The 24,135-nt window shown below is 39.5% G+C and overlaps 1 protein-coding gene across 9 annotated transcripts in view; it reads left to right on the forward strand.

The window, feature by feature from the left end:
• Window positions 1-24,135, forward strand: part of RBMS3 (RNA binding motif single stranded interacting protein 3) — an 814,140-nt gene that overhangs the window by 64,030 nt on the left and 725,975 nt on the right. Inside the window, exon 1 of one of the 9 annotated variants that reach the window (XM_055557070.1) lies at window positions 9,295-9,933. The exons of the other annotated variants lie outside the window; for them this stretch is intronic. Within the exon in view, the coding sequence (XP_055413045.1) occupies window positions 9,913-9,933 (21 nt within the window). The 5' untranslated portion in view covers window positions 9,295-9,912. Of the gene's footprint in view, window positions 1-9,294; window positions 9,934-24,135 lie in introns of those variants that run through there. 9 annotated transcript variants of the gene reach the window in all.

A 24,135-nucleotide genomic window follows, 5' to 3' on the forward strand; every position in this document is an offset into this window, starting at 1 on the left:
GGCACTCAGCTTTCTTTATAGTCCAACTCTCTCATCCATACATGACTACTGGAAAAACCATAGCCTTGACTAGACGGACCTTTGTTGGCAAAGTAATGTCTCTGCTTTTTAATAGGCTGTCTATATATTACTTTATGGCCAAGTAAGTTGAAAGTTGAACATGTCTCAAAATCTATCCCCTCTTTCCAGTCTTTCTAACATTAATTTCAAGTTTGTGCCAATGAGATTTGGCAAAATGCCAATTCCTTTCTTCTCTTCAAAAATCATGTCCTTAGAAGAGAAGAATGTCTTTTGTCTGAATCCATCATATCTTCAGCAAAGCTGGTTTTATCACAAAATCATCTTTAAGCAGTTCTTCTTTTTGGTAGTTATCAAGTGTCTCAGTTTGTTTTACATGCTTGCGTTTTGTTGTCGTTTGGGTTTGACAAGGTGTTTCACAGTGTTTCAGTGGTGTAACAGAAGTGGTAGCAGATAAAGGGCATGTTGTGTTTTTGATCATCCTATTCCATTTTTTATACTCTTTAAAAATTAGAATAAGCTAAATCCTTTTTGAATGGGTTAAGGGTTGTCTTTATTTGATGTTTTAAATTCATATCTGTCTGTTGATTAGCAACCTGTGAAATAGTGTTGTGACAAGCTCCACACCACCTTGCAGTGAACAGGAAGAGCTGGCCACTGGCAATATTTCTATTGGCTTGTTAGAGAAAAATAAATAAATTACCCATTCGTCCATCCATCCTCCATCTGCAACACTCTTATACATATGCATGTATAAACTAAATAAAGCAGTAAAAATCTTTCATTAATATATGTAATGAAATTGATTACTAATAGTGGACCCTCCCTGGTGGCTCAGACAGTAAAGCGTCTGCCTACAATGCGGGAGACCTGGGTTCAATCCCTGGGTTGGGAAAATCTCCTGGAGAAGGAAATGGCAACCCACTCCAGTATTCTTGCCTGGAAAATCCTATGGACGGAGGAGCCTGGTTAGGCTACAGTCCATGGGGTCGCAAAGAGTTGGATACGACTGAGAGACTTCACTCACTCACTCACTCACTCAGTGGCATACGAGTGATATTAAGAAATACAAATCAAAATGTTTCAAATGTTTTCTCCCTTAATTGCTAACAGTTCTGTGAAGTTGATTTTTACCTTTTGTGCAAGTAAGGAAAGATTCAGGGAAATTGAATTATGTTGCCCATTTTCATACATTGGAGAGTTCAAAATACAGGTCTATATTAATTTTAAAAGCCATCTTCTTTCCATACTACCCTGCAGTCTCAAGCAAAATGTTTTGAGTTTTTCTAGGTATTTTTATTCTATGAACTCTCCTTACCTCTAGTCTTTCATATGAAGTAAGCCATGTAATAACTATTCAATTTGATCAAGAAGATTATTAAAACTGAAGAAGCTAGTATGACTTGCTCAGTTCAGGAGCCCATCAGAGACCAGGACCCTATACAATGACCCAGCTCTGGGTTCTTTTTCCTGGACCAACCTGGCTTCTCCTGTGGTCACTAGTCTAGTAACAGCATACATTTATCCTCAGTAGTTTATAATCCTTTATAAATCTCCACCTAGTTAACAAGTGTAGAAGTATGATTTTCCATCTCCAACCATCTAAAATAACAATTACCTTCAAACAAGGAAGTGAACTAGTCATTTTCATTCTGAAAATATAGAATCCAGCTCTTTGTTTTAAGGACTATGCCAAACACTGCTAATTGGATTCCCTTTAACTGGATTAAAACCATAGGCATTTTTTTCCCCTTGTCTATGGAACCTCACCTCTTTGTTTGGTAGGATTGTATCCCTGGGGATATGACTGGGGGAACTGGGCATTGTAAAGAAGGCTGAAGGATTTCAGTGCGGTAGGACAGTGCATTTTCACAATAATAATGTGTAATAAATCGAGAAGAGACTCTGCTGAGTTTTGAGTTATTTCCTAGGATGGAGGCTTCAAATGTGAGCAGAAAATAGATACTTGTGCTCTTTACAAAGGACTTAGTGGCTCGTCCATGGGGATTTGAACCCTAGTTCTTTCTACCACTCCACAGGTATACAGCAAAGCTGCCCGATGTAAAATCAACTTTGAAGACAATTTCCAATGGATAGAAACTTGTGACTCATCTATTGGTTGTATTATATTTTTGTTGCTTTTATATTGGTTGCATTATATATAATGTTGCTTTTCTGGATTTGGAATATTCCAAAATTAATTTTCCTTTGCTTGACCCAGTGTTGTTTGCTAATCTGAAATTCCGTCTAGCTTCTATTTGCCTGAGGTATTGAACATTAAGAATCGCTGGGAAAAAAAAGTATCTTTTAAAGTTTATATTTAAGGATCAGAGTACAATAAATAGCTATTCTAAGATTTAGATTACAGAAATGTAGTGGATCAGTTAACTGTGCCTGGATATTACCAAATGTGTGAGGAATTTATTGCCATAACTGTCAAAAATACAATAGTATCAGACCTTATGTTCTATTCATATTTTGACCAATTGCTTAGTTAGATAAATGTACATTAAAACCTACAAATTTGTATTTAATCAGGAAGCTTTCCCCACATTATAGAAATAGTTCATGCATTTGAGGAAGAGTTGGAGATCAACCCCCCTGAGTCCCTTCTCACTGTAAAATTCTACTAAGTTAGTAAGATGAAGAAAGTGTTGAGAAGCCAGTAACAAATTTTTGTTAGGCTGATTTACTGGTGGAAAAAATTGATTTATTGGCTTGTGTTAAAGTGGGGACTGAAATTCTAATCAGATGAATGTCGTATATTATATGTTTAAGTTATTTTAAAAGTTGTGCTGTGAGGAAAGAATTTTAGTGCAGCTGGTTTCTTATACCATGGCTATTCAGTAGGAGAACAATTTCTGAAAAGCTGAAAAGTTTGTATCTGTATATGTAAATAGATTCAATAATGTGCCTACATCCATGTTTTTATCTAATAGAGTTATACATTTATAGCTACTTCATGGGAAATAAATGGGGAAACAGTGGAAAGAGTGACAGACTTTATTTTTTGGGGCTCCAAAATCACTGCAGATGGTGACTGCAGCCATGAAATTAAAAGATGCTTACTCCTTGGAAGGAAAGTTATGACCAACCTAGATAGCATATTGAAAAGCAGAGATATTACTTTGCCAACAAAGGTCTGTCTAGTCAAACCTGTGGTTTTTCCTGTGGTCATGTATGGATGTGAGAGTTGGACTGTGAAGAAGGCTGAGCACCGAAGAATTGATGCTTTTGAACTGTGGTGTTGGAGAAGACTTGCGAGTCCCTTGGACTGCAAGGAGATCCACCCAGTCCATTCTGAAGGAGATCAGCCGTGGGATTTCTTTGGAAGGAATGATGCTAAAGCTGAAACTCCAGTACTTTGGCCACCTCATGCGAAGAGTTGACTCATTGGAAAAGACTCTGATGCTGGGAGGGATTGGGGGCAGGAGGAGAAGGGGATGACAGAGGATGAGATGGCAGGATGGCATCACTGACTCGATGGATGTGAGTCTGGGTGAACTCCTGGGGTTGGTGATGGACAGGGAGGCCTGGCGTGCTGCAAGTCATGGGGTCGCAAAGAGTCAGACACGACTGAGCGACTGAACTGAACCGAACTGATACACAATTTAAGAAAGCATGCATGAGTCCATCAGGGAGTCCAATAATCAAGAAGTTATTGTTCCTGTTATGAGTGAACTATCTTTGGGAAATGGACCTGAATGATGCTGTATTGAGGCTTCTTTTTCTCTTAAAGGTAGCCAAGTGCCTGAGGAAACCATGTGTTTTCTGCTTAAGCCTAAATACCAGCGTTGATAAATGTAGTTAAGTGTAAATAAACCATTTTAACAGCCAAAGGAAAACAATGGTATTTAGAATCTGTGCTTAGTTTGAGTGAATAATTTGAGAAACTTTCAAAATAAAATTTATGATTTGAAAATTATTTTACACATCTGTATTATTAATACTTTTAGTTTCTCTTAAGTAAATGGCTCATCTGTTCCCCTTACTTATGAGCATTTTTTCTTTTGTATAAAACATCAAATCACAGAAAACTTTTCCTAACTTCCAAGGTACAATGTGATGTTTCCTGCCCTGGAATAGCACTTAGGTCTGGGTAGGAGTGTTGATGAATTGAAAGCACCAGGAAAGTTCATTCTAACTCACTGCCTCTCAGAAACACCTCTATTTTTAATGGTTCCTTGACAAAACAAAAGCATCTGTTATAGAGGCATAAATTTAACTTCTCTGCTGCCTTTGATCCGACAGTCATTGGTGGGAAGTGGCAGAGCCCGGATCTGAACTGGGACCTCCACTCCAACCCCAGTTGGCTGTAAGAGTAGTGGGTCTCTTGTCTCCACTGTTCTATTCTTTACTACAAGGACGCACTGCTTCGGAGCAGCCCCTCAGCGTAAGCCGCGGTATTCCCATTTCACAGCGGTGTGATTCCCAAACTCCTAATTTATCCCTTTCTCCCTCTTCCCCCGCCCCCCGCTGCTCTCCCCTTTGGTAACCATAAATTTGTTTTCTGTGAGTCTATTTCTGTTTTGTAAATAAGTTCATTTGTATCATTTTTCTAGATACCACATAGAAATGATACCATATGCTATTTATCATTGTTTGAAGTACTTCACTTAGTATGATTATCTGTAGGTCCATCCATGTTACTGCAAATGGCATGATTTCATTCTTTTTTATGGTAGTCATCCTTTATTTTTAATGGGATGCCGGAAACCAAGAGCTGTCCTAGGCCCCAGGGAGGCTAAACAGTTTTGACCATACAGTGTGGTCAATAGAGTTTTATCACACGGTAGTAATTGGTTGATTCCTGGAAAGCATAGCAGACACTCCTAAAAACTTACGTTTCCCTTCATTGAACAACTAGAAATTGTCCTTGGTTTTACTTCAGTTCACCAGTCCTGAATCTTCTTTTGGAAATTGCTGACAGAGAGCAAGTTTCCAATCAGAGCTATTTTTAATTTCATAAAGACTATAAATGGTATTCCCCTAGTTGAGGCTAATGTCTTAAATGCAGCCCCAAATCAATTAGGTATTATGTGCAACCATTCTGCTGATTAGAAAGGTAACATTTTTCTTTTGTGTATGTTACCAGTGTTTGGCACCTTTTCTGGAACTAACTTAAGCCAAAATTTTCATGTATGTGGTTCCCTTTCTCTCTTTCCAAAAAGGATAATTTAAATTTTTCAACATGTAATCACAGAGAAAATGAGTAAAACAAATTATTTTGCCTTCTTTCCATAAGGGGCTTTTCGGAAAAGAGAATACAGACACCCCAGTGATTACTCTCTGACTCCCAGCCCAGGACCTGAAGACCTCTCTTGAAGAACTTCAACTCCAACCAGAAGTCTTTTTTTATTTTAATTTTTAGCTGCAGTGGGTCTTCATTGCAGTGTGTGGGCTTTTCTCTAGTTGTGGCGAGTGGGGGCTTCTCTTGCTGTGGAGCGTGAGCTCTAGGGAACTCGGGCATCATAGGCTTAGCTGCCCACAGCATGTGGCATCTTCCAGGACCAGTGATCAAACTTGTGTCCCCTGTATTTGCAGGCAGATTCTTAACCGCTGGACCCCCAGGGAAGTCTCCAACCAGAGTCTTTTCAAAACAGGCTGGAGAATTGTTAATTACCTGATGTAGAATTTCAGCCCTCCTGAAAATACAATTTAGGCAACTGTGATGTCTGTCGTGCTTCATTATTTTCCTTCCAGGATAGCTTCTTAGTTATGGTAGAAGCAAACTATTGGTTGGATCTTCCCATCCATCAAGGCTTCTTTTGCTTAGTCACTCAGTTGTGTTAAGTTCTTTGCGACCCTTTGAACTGTAGCCCACCAGGCTCCTCTGTCCATAAAATTGTTTTCAGGCAAGAGTACTGGAGTGGGTTGCCATTTCCTACTCCAGGGGATCTTCCTGACCCACAGATCAAGCCTGTGTCTCCTATGTCTCCTACTTTGCAGGCAGATTCTTTACCCACTGAAACATCTGGGAAGACTTTTATGACTGTAAATGATCTCATGAACTGAAAGACAGTAATTTGCATTCTTTGTTCAATGATCCTACCTGTGAGAAGAAACAAAGTATTGAGAATGATAAATTGTCCCCTGAAGTTGTGGGTTTATCTAATTCTATCACAGAAAGCTATAGGTTTAAATTTTCTTGACTGAGGAATGTTTAGTAATAGGAAGTCCTACATTCTAACATTTTTGAAGAAAGAGGGATATTTTTTTTTCTTTCTTTCCTTCTCTTTCAGTTTTTTTTTTTTTTTTTTTTAGCTCTCTGTTATGATTGATCTACTAAAACCTTAGATTTCCTCTTTCTTTGATGGGAATTCCACTAAAAGAATAAGTGTCTCTCCCCATAGGAGGCTCTTTCATTGGACCCAGCCCTTTCTGTCTGTGTGTTTTATTAAACTTGCCTGATTTTCTCATCCAAATATAAAGTTCATCATCCTGTAAAGAAACTTATTAGAATATCCTTGGAAATGCATGTTATCAGGCATATGTGTGGGTTTGATGTTTTAAGGGACCAACTGGCAATCAGTGGCCAGAGGGGACCATTAAGGAAATGAGTTTGATGGAAGTCTTGACACAGAGGTTGACAGCAAAATTCAGATGATTAATTTGGAGTAAGAGAAGTGTTTCAAACTAATGAGAAACATGGTTTGGGCTTACGCGCAGACTGTACATATGGCTAGGGGAAACCAACTTTTTAATACAGAGGGAGGAAAATGATGATGAATGTTCACCTTGGGTCATTCTTTTATGGCAAGGATGCTACAAAATGAAAAAGTGTTAAATTATTTTTATCTTGGTGGTTTTTCTGTGAGTCTTTGGATCTCTTATCCAAGCCTGTTTTGCAAATTTGCTGACTGGGATGATGGGTACAAAAACAGAGAGAATATTTGCACATAAAGAGTTGGCCCATATTAATATAAATTAATTCTCAGTCAAGAGGACCGCATACTTACTTGCTGCTACTTTACAGGAATACAAACGCACAAGATTACTAGCAGGAGACTGGGCACATAGTAGGGGCTGGATATTTGTGTGTGTGCTGAGGCAGCCAGAACAGCGCTTCTGAATAAAGCGAAAAGATTATGAAAGTTTTCCTTTCAGGTCACGCTTTGGTTTCGCTGGCCTTTTCTGTTCTGTGAGTTCTAGCGAAGGCAGTTCCATCTTACAGGTTCAGAACCCCTGAGCTTTCAAGGACCCACCATGTGTGGACTGCTAATGAGCACTAGGGGAACCATGTTTGCAGGTTTCTTTACACACGTAGCTTAGTTATAAATTGTCTGAGCTTCCAGAGAGGCTGATGTTTGACACTATGGGGTTGGAGCTTTGAGTGCGGGGGCGGGGGGGGGGGGGCGAAGATTACCAGAAAGAACTTTTTTGGGCAGCAAATATCTCAGTTGCTGTTGACTGGAACTTTGTAACAAAAAGTATATGAGAAGTGAGTTCTTGCCAGACTTCAGGCTTTCCTGCTCTTTGTGCTCTGTAAAACCTCATGGTGGATTTTCAGTGAATGCCTTCGGCTACATGAAAAAGGAGTTTCTCCAAGAATGTGGGGAATTCCTTTGGGGCCCAAAAGGAAATATGAGGACTCTGGAGACTGATGAGAGAGACTGAAAATAGGGGTGCCGTAATCATCATGTCAGTTCCTGCCATTTATTTCATTTTCTTTTTAAAATAAGATCTGAAAGTGTTTGAGAATTATTTATGAGGCATAAGTCAACTTTCTAGCACTTTAAAGTTGAATGCAAGTTCGTGTTATCCAAGTGACAAAAAAGTGTAGGTAAGTCCACTCACTCCAGGTCTGTAATTTTAAAAGATAATTAATAAATAGGTTCAATTTGTTACTTAGACGATGCAGACAAAAAATCATCAGAGAAAGAGGGATGTGTTTTAAACACAATTAATATAACTAAACACACTTATAATCTTGTTAATTATAGTCTATTTGTATATTCTTGATAATTAAACTTATCTATGGTATGTGTGTGTGTGAGTGTCTGTGTGTGTTCATGATGGGGGAAAATGGCCTCTTGGGAAGAATGGCATTTTGATGAATCACAGGAAATAGTAAATTATGTGGATTCCACATATTTCCCAAGGCTGTGACCAGGATTTTACCTCTGAAATTCATGAACCAAGGTCTGAAGGGAGATTGGCTGGATTACAATTCAGATGTTTTACTTTGGGAGGAGTGCAGGGTGGGGACGGAATTAAATTTTCAGTTATTTCTCCAAACAAAACTCGATGTGACGGCCACCCTTAAGAGGAATAGAATGCATACTTTTGTGATAAAAATTTCTAGCAGTGTGAAGCACAGAGCATTTATTTTAGATAATTGCGGGAAGCCAACCCATTTTAGATAATACTGGCTTTAAAAACGTTTTGGTGGGTGATCATAATAATAGCATTTCATGACAGAACTTAACTGCACAGTATAAGGCTGACCACGTACATGAAATGGTAATGAATTCAGTAATAAGAGAACAGTCCAGATCTGTGCATACTTGCTACCCCTCAAGTTTCAGGGGTGCTTTATAAATAAAATGGAAACCTTATTTTTTTTTTCCCTTCAGTATTCTTGTTTTCTTCTCATTTTAGTTCTCTTGGTTGCCTTGTCAATTAAGTTAATTAAGGCAGAAAATAATTCCCCCAAAGGGACATTGAACTAAAACATTTCAGGCAAAATCTAGTCAGAAAATATTAATAATATGCAAGTGGGGTTATACATAAAAGGAACGCTATAAAATGCTGCATTGTTCCTGGTGCATATATTCAGACGAAACACTGCATTTACTGTATCCAGAGAATGCAAGTTAACGGATGCACTTCATCAACGGGCTTTATTGCAGGGCCACATATTTGTGGTGGCCCTTAGGCTGTGGGAACTTTTCACTTGACTCCACTCTTTTTTAAAAGGTCAAACTCTGAAAAAGAATGGATATATCTATGTGTATAGCGGACTCACTTCCTTGTACGCCTGAAACTAACACAACATTGTAAATCAACTATACTCCAACATATTTAAATGTATTTATACATACAGATTGGTCTTTAAAAGCTAAAAAAAAAAGCCAAGTCACTCTATTTTTTAAAAGGGGTATCATACAATAACGAAAATGTAGTTGAAAGTCTCAGCTTTTTATTAGTCAGTTGAGTAGCCGTTGGAAAAAATATTCTCTGAGCTCCAATTTCCTCCTCATTCAGTGAGGTCACAGGGAGGCAGGATGGGTTTTGGCATATTGAGGCTTTAGAATATACTGATCCCATCCAGTAATTAATCTGTAATAAAAATGTAGATGCACTTTGATTGCATGCCTTCCTCCAGCTCAAGTCTGTTGCGGATGGACTCTTCAGAGTAAAGAAGGAGGCCCAGTGCTTCCGTCTGTCTTTCCTTCCAGAAGTCCTTTCTGCCCTGACCTGCTGGTGTCAGCATGAGAGGGAAGGGAGTGGGAAGGACAGACAAGTCTCACTTAACCCCTGTCTTGAGACAGCTCTGCATCCTCATCCTTGGGAACAGTCCCAGTATCTTCAGGGGCCTCCGCCACGAATGTTGGAAAGCCCGACTTTGACACTGAAGATCAGTTCTGCTCCAGCCCCCTGCTCCCCGCTCAGCCCCTGGAGGTCCAGTTTGGCCAGGAGGCAGAGATCCTTCCCCTGGCTCTGCCCCCCTCTCCTCTGGAGCCCACATTTTGTCCAGGCGTGACTGGCATCGTTGGCTCTGATCTCCGGTGGCCTCGGCCTAGAGCAAGTTGAAGCAGGGTTTTGGTTTCCAGCCCGAGACTGAAGTCAGACCACGCAGTGAGAGCACTGACTTCCAGCCGCTAGACCACCGGGGTCCAGTGGTCAGTGACAAAGCCCTGGCCCATCAGCTGTGTCGAAACAAATTTCCACATGGAGATGGAAAGCAGTGAAGTAAGTGAAATACTCATTATTAAGAGGAAAGGGGTACGTGTGAGCAGACACATGGGCTGACTCGGAGAGACAGAGGGCCCCTAGTGGTGGTTTGACTCACTTTTATGGGACATTTCTTCCAGGTCTCCTTTGACCGGTCGTCGTGCTGTGCCTGGTTGTGAGTCTGATTTGGTTTATCTCAGGGTCCTCCCAGATGTGTGCATAGCCAAGATGGGTTCTCGTGAAGAGGTTTATAGGCAGGTTGACAGCATCTACTATGAGGTGGTGTCCTGTCCGTCTTTGACTTCCAAGGAGCCTTTCTGCTGTGCAGTCAGGGAGGTCTCCATGACTTTGAGAATAAGGACTATGTGGTCTTTTAACTCATATCAGGGCAGGGGCTCAGCTCTTCTCCTTCCTGCTGTTTTGGAGTATCTGTCCACAGGTGAGAAACCCTAGCTTCTTAGTTGGGGTTCATTTATCTCCTGCCTTAGCTCCAACAAAGTCTGAATGTGCAAGGCTGTCCCCAGGCCTCCCTCCGCCACCTTGACCCTGTGCCCAAAGCAGCTTATCAGCTGTCCATTCTCTGCACTCTCTAAGTGGGGACCACGCACAGTCCCTGTGGCCCTGTCAACACAGAGCCAAGACAGGCAGCCCTCAAGGGCTGCTTCTGAGGCTCCTCTCCCTGCTTGAATTGAGAGGTTAGCAGAGAACCATTTTCTCCAAACACATCTTCTCATAAAATTTTCTTCTATTTCGGTTTCCTTGACCTGCATCACTTTTAACCCTCAATATACATTCAAGGCCATCTAACTTGATGGTTGGCTGATGAGATGAGATGGTTGGACAATATCACCAACTTGATGGACATGGGTTTGAGCAAGCTCCGGGAGTTAGTGATGGACAGGGAAGACTGGTGTGCTGCAGTCCATGGGGTCGCAAAGAGTCGGACACGACTGAGCAACTGAATCGAACTGAACCGGACCAGCTTCCCATCTTCCTGCTCTGACATTTTACAAGTGTTATTGTAGTGTTTGCTTTACAACCTACCCAGCAGTCTGCTGTCAATTTCACCTTGGTGCCTCAGTTTTAAAAGAATATATTCTTCTTCTTTAAATTTATTTTTATTGAAGTATGATTGATGAATAACGTTATATATAATAGGTACAATATAGTGGTTCACAATTTTTAAAGGTTTTACTCCATTTTTAGTTATAAAATATTGGCTATATTCTCCAAGTTGTACAATATATCCTTGTAGTTTATTTTCTTTTTGTGTGTTTTTGTTTTTTTTTTTAATTTAATTTTTATTTTATTTTGGAGTATAGTTGATTCACAGTGTTGTGTTACTTTTGGGTGTACAACGTGATTCAGTTATGCTTATATATATATCCATTCTTTTTCAAATCCTAGAAGAATATAAGTTAACATAATATTACAAATAATCTAAATTCTGATAGCTTTCAAAATTTCTTATTCCATTCTGTCTTTGTGGTCCCTGTTTATTCATATGATTCTAACACTTCATTTCTAAACATTTTGAAGATAAAGGAATTTTTAAAAATTATCAGTATGGGGAGGGAGGAGGGTTCAGGATGGGGAACACATGTATACCTGTGGCAGATTCATTTCAATATTTGGCAAAACTAATACAATTTTGTAAAGTTTAAAAATAAAATAAAATTAAAAAAAATAAAAAAAAAATAAACTGGCAAAAAAAATTAAGGAATGAGTGTTCTTATTCATTAACACTGTTGATTATTTGTTGTGTTTTTATAAATTGCGTTGTTTTAGGACTGAATCACTTTGAAGGTTACTAATTTATTTACAAATGTTTCCAGGTCTAGATTCATGGAAAAGAAAATTTTATAGATAGGTTTCAATTAATTGACCCCATATAAATAAATGAAAACAGTACTATCTTAAAATGTCTTCATTTGATGAAATTGCATTCAGCGAGCATCTTGTATAAGCAGGGCCGTGAAGATGCACAGAACTAACAAAGCTCGTGGTCTGTTCTAGGACAAGGGGATTGCCTGGGATGAGCCCTAAGCAGCGTCACACCTGTGGTGCAGCTTAGTCTCATTTGGATAGTAATCCATTATTTGGAGAATTAACTTCAAACATAATATTAAGTTTAGTATTAAGGAATATAAAAAGAGAACAACAGAAAAATGGTCCATAATCCACTGCACAAATAATGCCTTTTGACCAAAAAAAAAAAAATAAAAAGCTAAAACAAAACTAAAATATATGTGCACGTTAAGAAAATTTTAATAGGATGAGAAGCTATGAAAGGAAATGTGAGCATCTTCTATCCTGTGTCCTGTTCAGTTCAGTTCAGTCACTCACTCGTGTCCGACTCTCTGTGACCCCATGAATTGCAGCATGCCAGGCCTCCCTGTCCATCACCAACTCCCAGAGTTCACTCAAACTCATGTCCATCGAGTTGGTGATGCCATCCAGCCATCTCATCCTCTGTCGTCCCCTTCTCCTCCTGCCCCCAATCCCTCCCAGCATCAGAGTCTTTTCCAATGCGTGAACTCTTTGCATGAGGTGGCCAAAGTATTGGAGTTTCAACTTTAGCATCAATCCTTCTAAAGAACACCCAGGACTGATCTCCTTTAGAATGGACTGGTTGGATCTCTTTACAGTCCAAGGGACTCTCAAGAGTCTTCTCCAACACCACAGTTCAAAAGCATCAATTCTTCAGCGCTCAGCCTTCTTCACAGTCCAACTCTCACATCCATAAAGACCACTGGAAAAACCATAGCCTTGACTAGACAGACCCTTGTCGGCTTTTGAATATGCTGTCTAGGTTGGTCATAACTTTCCTTCCAAGGAGTAAGCATCTTTTAATTTCATGGCTGCAGTCACCATCTGCAGTGATTTTGGAGCCCCCAAAAATAAAGTCTGACACTGTTTCCACTGTTTCCCCATCTATTTGCCATGAAGTGATGGGACTGGATGCCATGATCTTAGTTTTCTGAATGTTGAGCTTTCAGCCAACTTTTCACTCTCCTTTTTCACTTTCATCAAGAGGCTTTTGAGTTCCTCTTCACTTTCTGCCATAAGGGTGGTATCATCTGCATATCTGAGGTTATTGATATTTCTCCTGGCAGTCTTGATTCCAGCTTGTGCTTCTTCCAGCCCAGAGTGCCCTGTTGCCTCTTTCCAAATCTAACTATGCACTTTTAACAGTTCTTGCCTATTCTCCTAGAGAATTTAATGTATATATATTTATATTTGTGTATGTGTATATAAAGTTATCATTAGAGATTTGTAGAAACCAGCTACTTCCTCTTTTCCTCATTTCTTCACCTTTTCTATTTCTCCTACATCTCCACCTCATCCTTCTTGATAGAAATAGTGCAATCCTTTTTTAGCTTTTTAAGGAACTGCCATACTGTTCTCCATAGTGGCTGCAAAAATTTATGTTTCCACCAACAGTACAAGAGAGTTTCCTTGTCTCCACACCCTCTTTAGCATTTATTGCTTGCAGATTTTTTTTTTTTTGATGATGGTCATTCTGATCAGGGTGAGGTAATAACTCATTGTAAGTATACCTCATTTGATCTGCATATATTTAATACATATATTAACACATGTATGTGAAATCTAGAAAAATATACAGATATATAGCACAGGGAACTCTGCTCAATGTTATGTGGCAGCAAGGATGGGAGAGGAGTTTTGGAGAGAATGTCTGCATGTGTATCTATGGCTGATCCCTCTACTGTACACCTGAAACTATCACAACATTGTTAACTGGCTATACTCCAATAGAAAATAAAAAGTTGAAAAATAAATTTAAAAAGCTTAGTACACTGGATGCTTGGGGCTGGTGCACTGGGACGACCCAGAGGGATGGAATGGGGAGGGAGGAGGGAGGAGGGTTCGGGATGGGGAACACATGTATACCTGTGGCGGATTCATTTTGATATTTGGCAAATCTAATACAGTTATGTAAAGTTTAAAAATAAAATAAAATTAAAAAAAAAAAAAAAAATAAAATAAAGCCAAAAAAAAAAAAAAAAAAAAGCTTAGTACAAACTCATTATTTTATATATGTGCTGTGCTTAGTCATTCAGTTGTGTTTGACACTTTGCAACCCCATAGACTGTAGCCTACCAGGCTCCTCTGTCCATGTGGAAGGACATGTGCCTCTGTCCAGGCAAGAATACTGGAGTGGGTTGCAATGCCGTCCTCCAGCAGACCCCAATTTAAAAAAAATAGTGTATTCCTTATTATCTGAGTACCAGAATATAGTCAATCAGTGCATTCTTCGTGACTGCTTGTATTGCTAATACAAACAAGGATGTGATGGACATTGTGCATATATTTTTATGAACCTTGTGAAAAAGTCCTAAGTCTCAACACTGGGTCAAAGGAATGCTGAGTTTTCTGTTATTTCACAGATTGCCAGCTTGACTATAAGAAATGATCCACACATTTGTACTTTAACCAGGAGCATCTGCTTTTTCTCATAACCTCTCTAACATTTTGACTGCTGAACTTCCAAATATTTTGCCAATTTGAATGGTAAAATATGCAACCTGAATTTTTTATACATTTCTTTCATTATGAAGGATCTTAGATCACTGTTATCCATCATTTGTATATTTTTCTAGCAACTTACTCTTTTTCCAGATTTTTATTTTAGATTATATATCTTTTTACTGATGTTTTTGAGTTTTGTATAAATTAAGAAAGTAACATATCTGACATAGCACATTCTCCTCAATTTCTTTTCTACATTTTGATTTCCTGGTATTGTTGCCATACAGAAGTTTAAAGTATGTATCTACAAAATCTAACATTTTTTCTCTTTTAAGCCTTCTAGGTTTTTAAAACTCCTTAAAATACCTTTCTCACTAAAAGATTATGAATAAATTCAATCATATTTTCTTCTAGACTTTTTGAATTTTTTTTCATATACTAGTATAAGGGGTAAAATACAAAAACACACATGTACAATACATGCATACATTTATGTTTATGATATATATGCATGTTTTCATACATTATAGTTCATATATATAATTTAAAAAATCCAATCTACTGGGTCTATAGTCTACACATTAACTATTGAATACTTCTTCTTTCCACAGTGATTTGAAATTTAGTTGTACCATGAATTTTATTTCCATATGGTTTTGGTATATTTTTGAATTCTTCTAATTTTGTTCTGTATAATGCAAATTAATTTTTCCCCCAAAACAAATGTAGTACTTATAATTTGGTAATTGTATATTATTAGGTTGAGTCTCCTTTCTTAATCTTCATTTCAAAAATTTTCAGGTTTTTATGTCTTTTCTTTGAGGTAAACGTTTTGTTCATTTTCACCAGCATACACACAATGTTTTATGGATATTTGGGGGGACCACTTTGTATCATGTATTAATTTTGAATGATTCATCCTTTTTATACCATCATGTCTTCTTTTCATGGCATCTCTATTTACTCACCAAAATATTCCATGGTATCTAGTGGAATTTTAAGTTTTCTTCACATAAGAGATGCAGATTTATTTTAGATTTATACCAAGTAATTAATATTTTTGTTTAGTATTAAAAATTGGTTTATCTCTTAATTGTTGTTTTCTACATTTAAATTATAGCTTTATATATCACACTCTTACAGAATTCTAGTGTTCTTAATATTCTTAATATATTTTTAAATTAATATTTCCTTGAGGCATAATCACATTCAGTTCAGTTCAGTCTCTCAGTCGTGTCCGACTCTTTGTGACCCAATGAATTGCAGCACGTCAGGCCTCCCTGTCCATCACCAACTCCAGAATTCACTCAGACTCACGTCCATCGAGTCAGTGATGCCATCCAACCATCTCATCCTCTGTCATCTCCTTCTCCTCCTGTCCCCAATCCCTCCCAGCATCAGAGTCTTTTCCAATGAGTCAACTCTTCGCATGAGGTGGCCAAAGTACTGGAGTTTCAGCTTTAGCATCATTCCTTCCAAAGAACACCCAGGACTGATCCCCTTTAGAATGGTTCAAAAGCATCAATTCTTCGGCGCTCAGCTTTCTTCACAGTCCAACTCTCACATCCATACATGACCACTGGAAAAACCATAGCCTTGACTAGATGGACCTTTGTTGGCAAAGTAATATCTCTGCTTTTGAAGGAGATGACTTTATTTTTCTGGGCTCTAGATTGGTCATAACTTTCCTTCCAAGGAGTAAGCATGTTTTAATTTCATGGCTGCAATCACCATCTGCAGTGATTTTGGAGCCCCCCAAAATAAAGTCTGACACTGTTTCCACTGTTTCCCCATCTATTTGCCATGAAGTGATGGGACCAGATGCCATGATCTTCGTTTTCTGAATGTTGAGCTTTAAGCCAGCTTTTTCACTCTCCTCTTTCACTTTCATCAAGAGGCTTTTTAGTTCCTCTTCACTTTCTGCCATAAGGGTAGTGTCATCTGCATATCTGAGGTTATTGATATTTTTCCCGGCAATCTTGACTCCAGCTTGCGCTTCTTCCAGCCACCTAAGATTAGTGATAAATATGTCTCTTGATATCCTATTTTTATACTTTTTATTTATTTTTTTCTGATTACATTGTATAATACCTACAAAACTACAAACAAAGAAGTATAAAATTATAGCACATTCTTGATAGATTTCTAATTAAATGTGACTAATTCTTTTTACCCTATGAACAGTGATGTCGACGTTTGACTCTGTATATTATGCCTGTGCACATGTGCCCTTTTGTATTGGTATAAAGAAAGCAGGTATTTCTATTGTTGAGGCTGTTTTAGCATCAATACTGGACTTCAACTGTGTGCCTTTTTTGTGTTGATTAAGGGCTATAGATTCATAGGAGCATTTATTTCCTAAGTGGCCACCAGTTTCTTGTTTTGCTTGACTGCATCTGGGCACTTTTCCTCTTCCTTTACTTACTATAATTAGGCTTGTAGGAAGGAAGATTTTGAAATCATGCTTCATTCTGCCATCTGAAACCAGCAGTCCTGGTGAGGATGCTTTAATTATTCATCGTGGAATCTCTGTATAGAAAATCAAATAGAGTTATGTATTTTTCACTTGATGATTTTGCTAATGGGATTCTAATCTTCACAACTTAAGAAGCCCAAAATAGCCAATAATGTTTTAAACAACATAATTATCTGTTGCCTGAAAGTTTCTACCAAAGGGCATGTGGATTTCAATGAGATACAATTATAAGCCAGGAAAAAAGATTAACACTTGTGTGTTAATACGTATGCAGTTTTTTATTAGGAAAATCTCACTGATAAACATGCTGCTGCTGCTGCTGAGTCGCTTCAGTCGTGTCCGACTCTGTGCGACCCCAGAGATGGCAGCCCACCAGGCTCCCCCGTCCCTGGGATTCTCCAGGCAAGAACACTGGAGTGGGTTGCCATTTCCTTCTCCAATGCATGAAAATGAAAAGTGAAAGTGAAGTCGTTCAGCCGTGTCCGACTCTTAGCGACCCCATGGACTGCAGCCTACCAGGCTCCTCCGTCCATGGGATTTTCCAGGCAAGAGTACTGGAGTGGGGTGCCATTGCCTTCTCTGGATGATACAGCTAGTAAGTGCAAATAGAATATGCCCCATACTGTTTAGTGCCGGAGCCCACACTTTTGTCCATGACAGGTCCGCCTCAACTTTCATCTGTGCTGTATTTATTCATTTCACAGCCTGGGCTTCTGCTAGACCGCTCGTTCTCTGACTAAGGAAACAGTCTTTTCTACCATTCTATTTCTGGTGTTACCACAATTCCCACCACGTATAGGGAATACATAAGTGGTTTTGTTTTCAATTGAATTAAAGTTAAAAATGTTTCTCTATAATACCCTTTTTCTTATGTCTTTTAATAGAGCCTTCATAGTAAATTTTGAAAAGAAGAAATTTGATTCAGAAAACGCAGTAGAGAAACACAACTCCGTGTTTTTCTAACACACACGTCACCTGGCCAACTGCTTAATGCTCATTTGCCATCAGTGTGCTTAGAATGTCCGTGACAAATGGCTATTCTTATAACGTGGAGCTCCCTAACACCTTACTCATTCCTTTAGCCAAACAGCCTTACTCTTACAGTAAAATCTGCACATTAAAAAAATATGATAGATGTTCTGGTCACCTTCTGATGTCACATCCCAGGAAAAACATGCTCCTTATTACAGCAATATTTAGTCTTCATCAGTGACTATGCCGTGTGCTCCTTCATTTCTGACTTCAAAGGAAACGTTTTGGATAAACACCAATTACTTTTTTTTTTCCCCCAAAGAAGAAATCCTGATGGAAATTACACTAAAGGAAAATTGACGTGAAACAAAAAGCACAAATCTTATGTCTACAGTTCAGTGACTTTTGGTAAAAGTATTTAACCTTGGATTTTCCTGGTGGCTCAGATGGTAAACAGTCTGCCTGCAGTGCAGGAAACCCAGGTCCGATCTCTGGTTTGGGACGGTCCCCTGGAGAAGGGAATGGCTACCCACTCCAGTATTATTGCCTGGAGAATTCCGTGGACAGAGGAGCCTGGCAGGCTACAGTCCAGAAGGTAGCATGAAGTCGGACATGACTGAGTGACTAACACACACACGTATAACCTTAACTGCCACCCCAGTCTGGCTTCCCAGGTGGCTCACTGGGTGAAGAATTCACCTGCAATGCAGAAGACACAGGAGACCCAGGTTCCATCCTTGAGTCAGGAAGATCCCCTGGAGAAGGGCATAGCAACCCACTCCAGTATTCTTGTCTGGAGAATCCCATGGACAGAGGAGCCTGGGGGGCTACAATCCATAGCGTTACAAAGAGTTGGACACGACTGAAGCAACTCAGCATGCAGGCATGCGCGATGGCAATCGATATAAGGACAGTCCCTTCCTTCCAGAAACTTCCCACGTTCCTCCTCCCAGGCAGTGCTCTGTACCCCACCCTTCAGCAGGCCCTGATTCAATTTCTATCAGGATATCATGGTTCTGTCTGTTCTTTCTTGAACTTTATGTGAACCTTGTAAAAACAAAAGTTACTAAAAAGACCTGTTATCCTGATCACTTTTAGTTTTGAAAGGTGCACTTATTGGTTTCATGGAAGGTAAGTCACCCGGAGAGAAACACTGGTGAAGCAGACCAGTACCAGCTGAATTCACAAGTCAAGTGATGTTGAACACAGACATTTAAGGGTGTTTGAAGATCATACTTTTTATTTTTATTAAACTTTTTATTTTGTATTAGAATATAGCTGATTAACAATGTTGTGATAATTTCAGGTGGATAGCAAAAGAACTCAGCCATACATATATCTATTCTCCCCCAAACACCCCTCCCATCCAGGCTGCCACATAACATTGAGCAGAGTTCCCTATGCTATAGAGTAGGTCCTTGTTGGTTACCCATTTTAAATATAGCAGTGTGTACACATTGGTACCAAGCTCCCTATCCCTTTCCCCCATCCTTCCGCTTGGCAACCTCAAGTTTGTTCTCTAAGTCTGTGAGTCTCTTTCTGCTCGTAAATAAGTTCATTTGTATCATGTCTTTTTAGTCCAGATCATTCTTAAGAAGCAGGCCTTACACCAACAGTTTCTCTCACCTTCTTTTGACTTCACAACTCTCTCAATAAAATAGTGATAAAATTGTATTTACTCTGTGTTAGTGTCCTAGTGGCACATTCTGTGGGGCTCAGCTGGCAAGCAGCTAGATCACAGTTATCACTTAGGAGGAGATTTCCTTAAGACAATTTGTTGGGCCGAAAAGTCCTCTGGAAAAATAATAGTATCTCTTAGTTTCAGAGAGTTTGGTTAACCTTCATCCACTTGGCAAAACTAACCAAAATGTGATCTTAATGACTCTCATTCTGTTAAATAAGTATTCATGATTGTTCTAGCCATTATTGTTCTTACTAAATATGCATGGGAAAATATTTACAACTCACTGTGTTTGTTAAGTGCATCAATTTTTCTCCATGACTCTCTCTTTAAAGAGTAATTTGTACACATTCCTGTGGTCAGTCTGAATTTTACATGGTGAATAATATTTACTGGGAAATATATATGTGTGTTTCAGTGAATGTGTATATGCATTCATACACCTAATACCTCCTATGTGATAAGAAACCATTTTTCCCCCCAAATAGAGCATTAATGATAGCACTTATGGTAGCAAGTTCCTTGGAGGACCAAATGAGATAACATACTCAAGAAAAGTTGAGTATTACTTCGTTGGAAATGTATGAAGAGGGCTGATCTTCTATGGGGTACAGCCTGTATAAGATCTTATACATGAGTGACTGCATAGAAATATCCAGTTTCAAAAGGGGAAACATGGTGTGTATGGTCACTGGTCACAATTTTAATCATATGGGCACTTCCCAAATACTAAAGCTTATTTTCCATATGGCACCATATACAGTGTACTATGCAAATCATATCAGGTATTTTTCATGTAGTTTTAACTATCAGTTCAGTTCAGTGCAGTTCAGTCACTCAGGTGTGTCCGACTCTTTGTGACCCCATGAACTGCAGCACACCAGGCCTCCCTGTCCATCACCAACTCCTGGAATCCACCCAAACTCATGTCCATTGAGTCAGTGATGCCATCCAACTATCTCATCCTCTGTTGTCCTCTTCTCCTCCTGCCCTCAATCTTTCCCAGCATCAGAGTCTTTTCAAATGAGTCAGCTCTTCTCATGAGGTATCCAAAGTATTGGAGTTTCAGCTTCAGCATCAGTCCTTCCAATGAACACCCAGGACTGATCTCCTTTAGAATGGACTGGTTGGATCTCCTTGCAGTCCAAGGGACTCTCAAGAGTCTTCTCCAGCACCACAGTTCAAAAGCATCAATTCTTCGGCACTCAGCTTTCTTTATAGTCCAACTCTCACATCCATACATGACCACTGGAAAAACCACAGCCTTGACTACACGGACCTTTGTTGACAAATGGCCCTTACTACTGACTTTCCCGTTTTGAAGACGTCACTCTTTCCCTGTTGGCTGCATCAGGTCTTAGTTGTGGCACGCAGGGTCTCTCATCGCAGGTTTGCTGCAGGGCATAGCCGTCCCTCTAGTTTAGGCCCATGGGCTTCAGAGTGCGTGAGACCAGTAGTTGCAGTGCATGGGCTGAGTTGCCCTGCAGCATGTGGAATCTTAGTTCCTGCACCAGCGATGGAACCCACATCCCCTGAACTGGAAGGTGGATGGACTCCTAACCACTGGACCACCAGGAAAGTCCCTAACCCTGACGTTTGAACTTACTCCCAGGTAAGGAACAATTGGTCCTTTGGGTGGAGTCCTGTTGGGCTTATCTTTCCAACATCAATACTTTTTGAAATCCTACTATGTGAAAAGTAATAAGTAAATGGTTCCCTTGGTTTTACATCCTGAGCCACGTAGAAACTCTGCCTCTCTCATCTGCCCCAGAAGACAAGTCTGTTCTAAGCATCTGATAATGGCTTACAGAGAATAGGATCTTATGTTCAGTGACCCAGTCCTGTCTGACTCTTTGTGACCCCATGGACTGAGCCCACCAGGCTCCTCTGCCCATGGGATTTTCCAAATAAGAATACTGGAGTGGTTGATACTTCCTATTCCAGGGAATCTTCCCAACCTAGGGATGGAATCTGCCATCTCTTGCGTCTCTTGCATTGGCAGGTGGATTCTTCACCACTAGAGCCGCCTAGGAAGCCATCAGCATCTAATTCTGGTCTTGTTATGTCCTCATGGCCTGGCCTAAACCTGGGAATGCCTCATTATAATCCCTAAGGAGCTTACTACCTAATTCAGAAGAAGTGGGACACGATACATTGAATTTGGAATTCAGTTGGGCAGACATGAGCCTGGAGAGAATTAGGAACATACGGTTTCTTATTTGGATTTGCCTGCTTTGTGGCCCAGGATCTTCACTGCAGATAATCGCAAACACACTAGCAAGACCCGATTACTATATAAAGTCATCTCTACTGAGGTTCTCTAACCTAGGATTCTATGAGACATCAAGATCTAAAAAGAATGACTGAGGTTAATTTAAGTTCCAATTTAAAATAGCAGTGAGAAAACTTTTTTTGTTATCAAATGGATATAAATTTATAAGACCTGGTGTTGGAGAAGACTCTTGAGAGTCCCTTGGACTGCAAGGAGATCCAACCAGTCCATTCTGAAGATCAGCCCTGGGATTTCTTTGGAAGGAATGATGCTGAAGCTGAAACTCCAGTACTTTGGCCACCTCATGCGAAGAGTTGACTCATTGGAAAAGACTCTGATGCTGGGAGGGATTGGGGGCAAGAGGAGAAGGGGACGACAGAGGATGAGATGGCTGGATGGCATCACTGACTTGATGGACATGAGTCTGAGTGAACTCCGGGAGTTGGTGATGGACAGGGAGGCCTGGCATGCTTGCAAAGAGTCAGACACTACTGAGCGACTGATCTGATCTGATCTGATCTGATATCACTTAGTGTGGATGATGAGATCCAGGAATGTTTACTTTCATGGACAACTAAGTTTAAACCAGAAAAGTTCCTTTGGGTGGTCACTTGGAAATGTTCAGAATGTCTTGGGTCCAGAATTTCTGCTTCAAGAAACTATGTGCATGTGGACAGAACAATACATGCACGGGGATGGCCTGTCTAGACATGTTGGGACCTACAAAAGGTCCAAAGTGGGCTTGTTTAAATGTTATACAGCTACTCAATACATATAGAACACTGAAAATCTCAGCTGTGTCTTTTAATGAAGAAAAAAAAAAAAACTAACCCAGCAAAACAGTGTACATAGAATAACATTATTATACAAAAATATATTTATAGGTATATGTCCATAAACACTTATAATCACATAGAAGGGCTGATATAGTGGAAAAGGATGAACTTGGAGGGACCTAGATGTTTCAGAGCTAGTTATAAATGTCATGGAGGCAAGACGTTCCCGCGAATCTGACCTAGGATTTGTCACGCTTCAGGAGCAAAATATGAATAGGCATTTAAAATAACTTGAATAGTTTAACTGGAGCTTGCTGGCCCCAAATGGCTTCATTTCTGGGGGATAGATATATGAATGTAGCTAGCAGCGGAGCAGCATAGAAACTTCGGTTTTTTCCCCCATCCATAACGGCTGCTTTGGAAGCAGCCCTGGGAGTCCTTCAGGAACCGCTAGACCTCTGCAGCCTTATTAGATGCTCAGACACGTGTCTCCTGGTGAGAGTCTCATGCTGGGAAAGTCATTAGAATAATAAATTTCACTTCTCTGTGCGCTGGCTTTCTAAGCTTCAGGTGCATACGCGTTTTATGCTTTCTCCAGTTTCCTGTGGCTGTAAGTCCTGGGATTGCTGACCTATCCCTTCCTCCAAAGTTTTGCAAGCATCATGAGTTCAGGGAGTCACCGAGGCTGAAAATAATTTGTGGGCTTCAGATTGCCATTGCCCTGCACAGTTCTCTGTATTCTCGATGCCGAGGAACTCAGTGAAAAATAAGATCTAATTAATGAAAATAGACTACACAAGGGATGGTAAGGAAGATGCCACAAAATGCTTTTTGATACTTTGTGTTAGAGTCTGACCCCAGCTTCCATTAATACCACTATCAAGATCATCCGATGGTATCTATTTATATGGATGGAAATGACTGCATTAAATTGCAGTTTTCAAACAGAGAGATTCTGGAAAAGGCCTTGCCATACTAAATGGCAGTTTCTATAAATGGAACAGTATTCGTGAGGGAGGCTTCAGAAAGCAATACTATGTAAATTCACCATTAAGGTTTGCTTTTTCAAAGGTTATCAAAAAGATTTAGGAAAGGTATACTATATTGTATATATTCCTTTTATAATTTCAAGTAATTATCATTCAGTAAATAAATTTAGCATAACAGCATTTCCCTACCATTCAAGGATAGATCAAACCCCTTCTCTGTATTAAAGAAGGGGAAAAAAAAATGTGTAAGTGGTAATAAACATTTGGATCTTCAAAAATAATGCTAGGCTAAAATTGGAGAAAGAATATTATGCTTAAATACAATAACATGAAACAAAAAGCATATTATTTCTTTGTGTTAAATCTCTTTATATGGTCTTTTCTTCCAGCCCATATACTTAGAAAAGGCATCTCTTTATTTTACATATCTATGTGTTCCTTTATTTCACCTCAGGATGCCATGTTATGGGTCATGGGCTTCCTTTCAAAACTTTTTCTTCCACTTCTGCCTTTAAATATGTGGACTATTTACTGCATTTTCTCTATTTCTGAATGTGAGG

Source organism: Bubalus kerabau, chromosome 20 (assembly GCF_029407905.1).
Source record: "Bubalus kerabau isolate K-KA32 ecotype Philippines breed swamp buffalo chromosome 20, PCC_UOA_SB_1v2, whole genome shotgun sequence".
Lineage (NCBI taxonomy): Eukaryota > Metazoa > Chordata > Mammalia > Artiodactyla > Bovidae > Bubalus > Bubalus kerabau.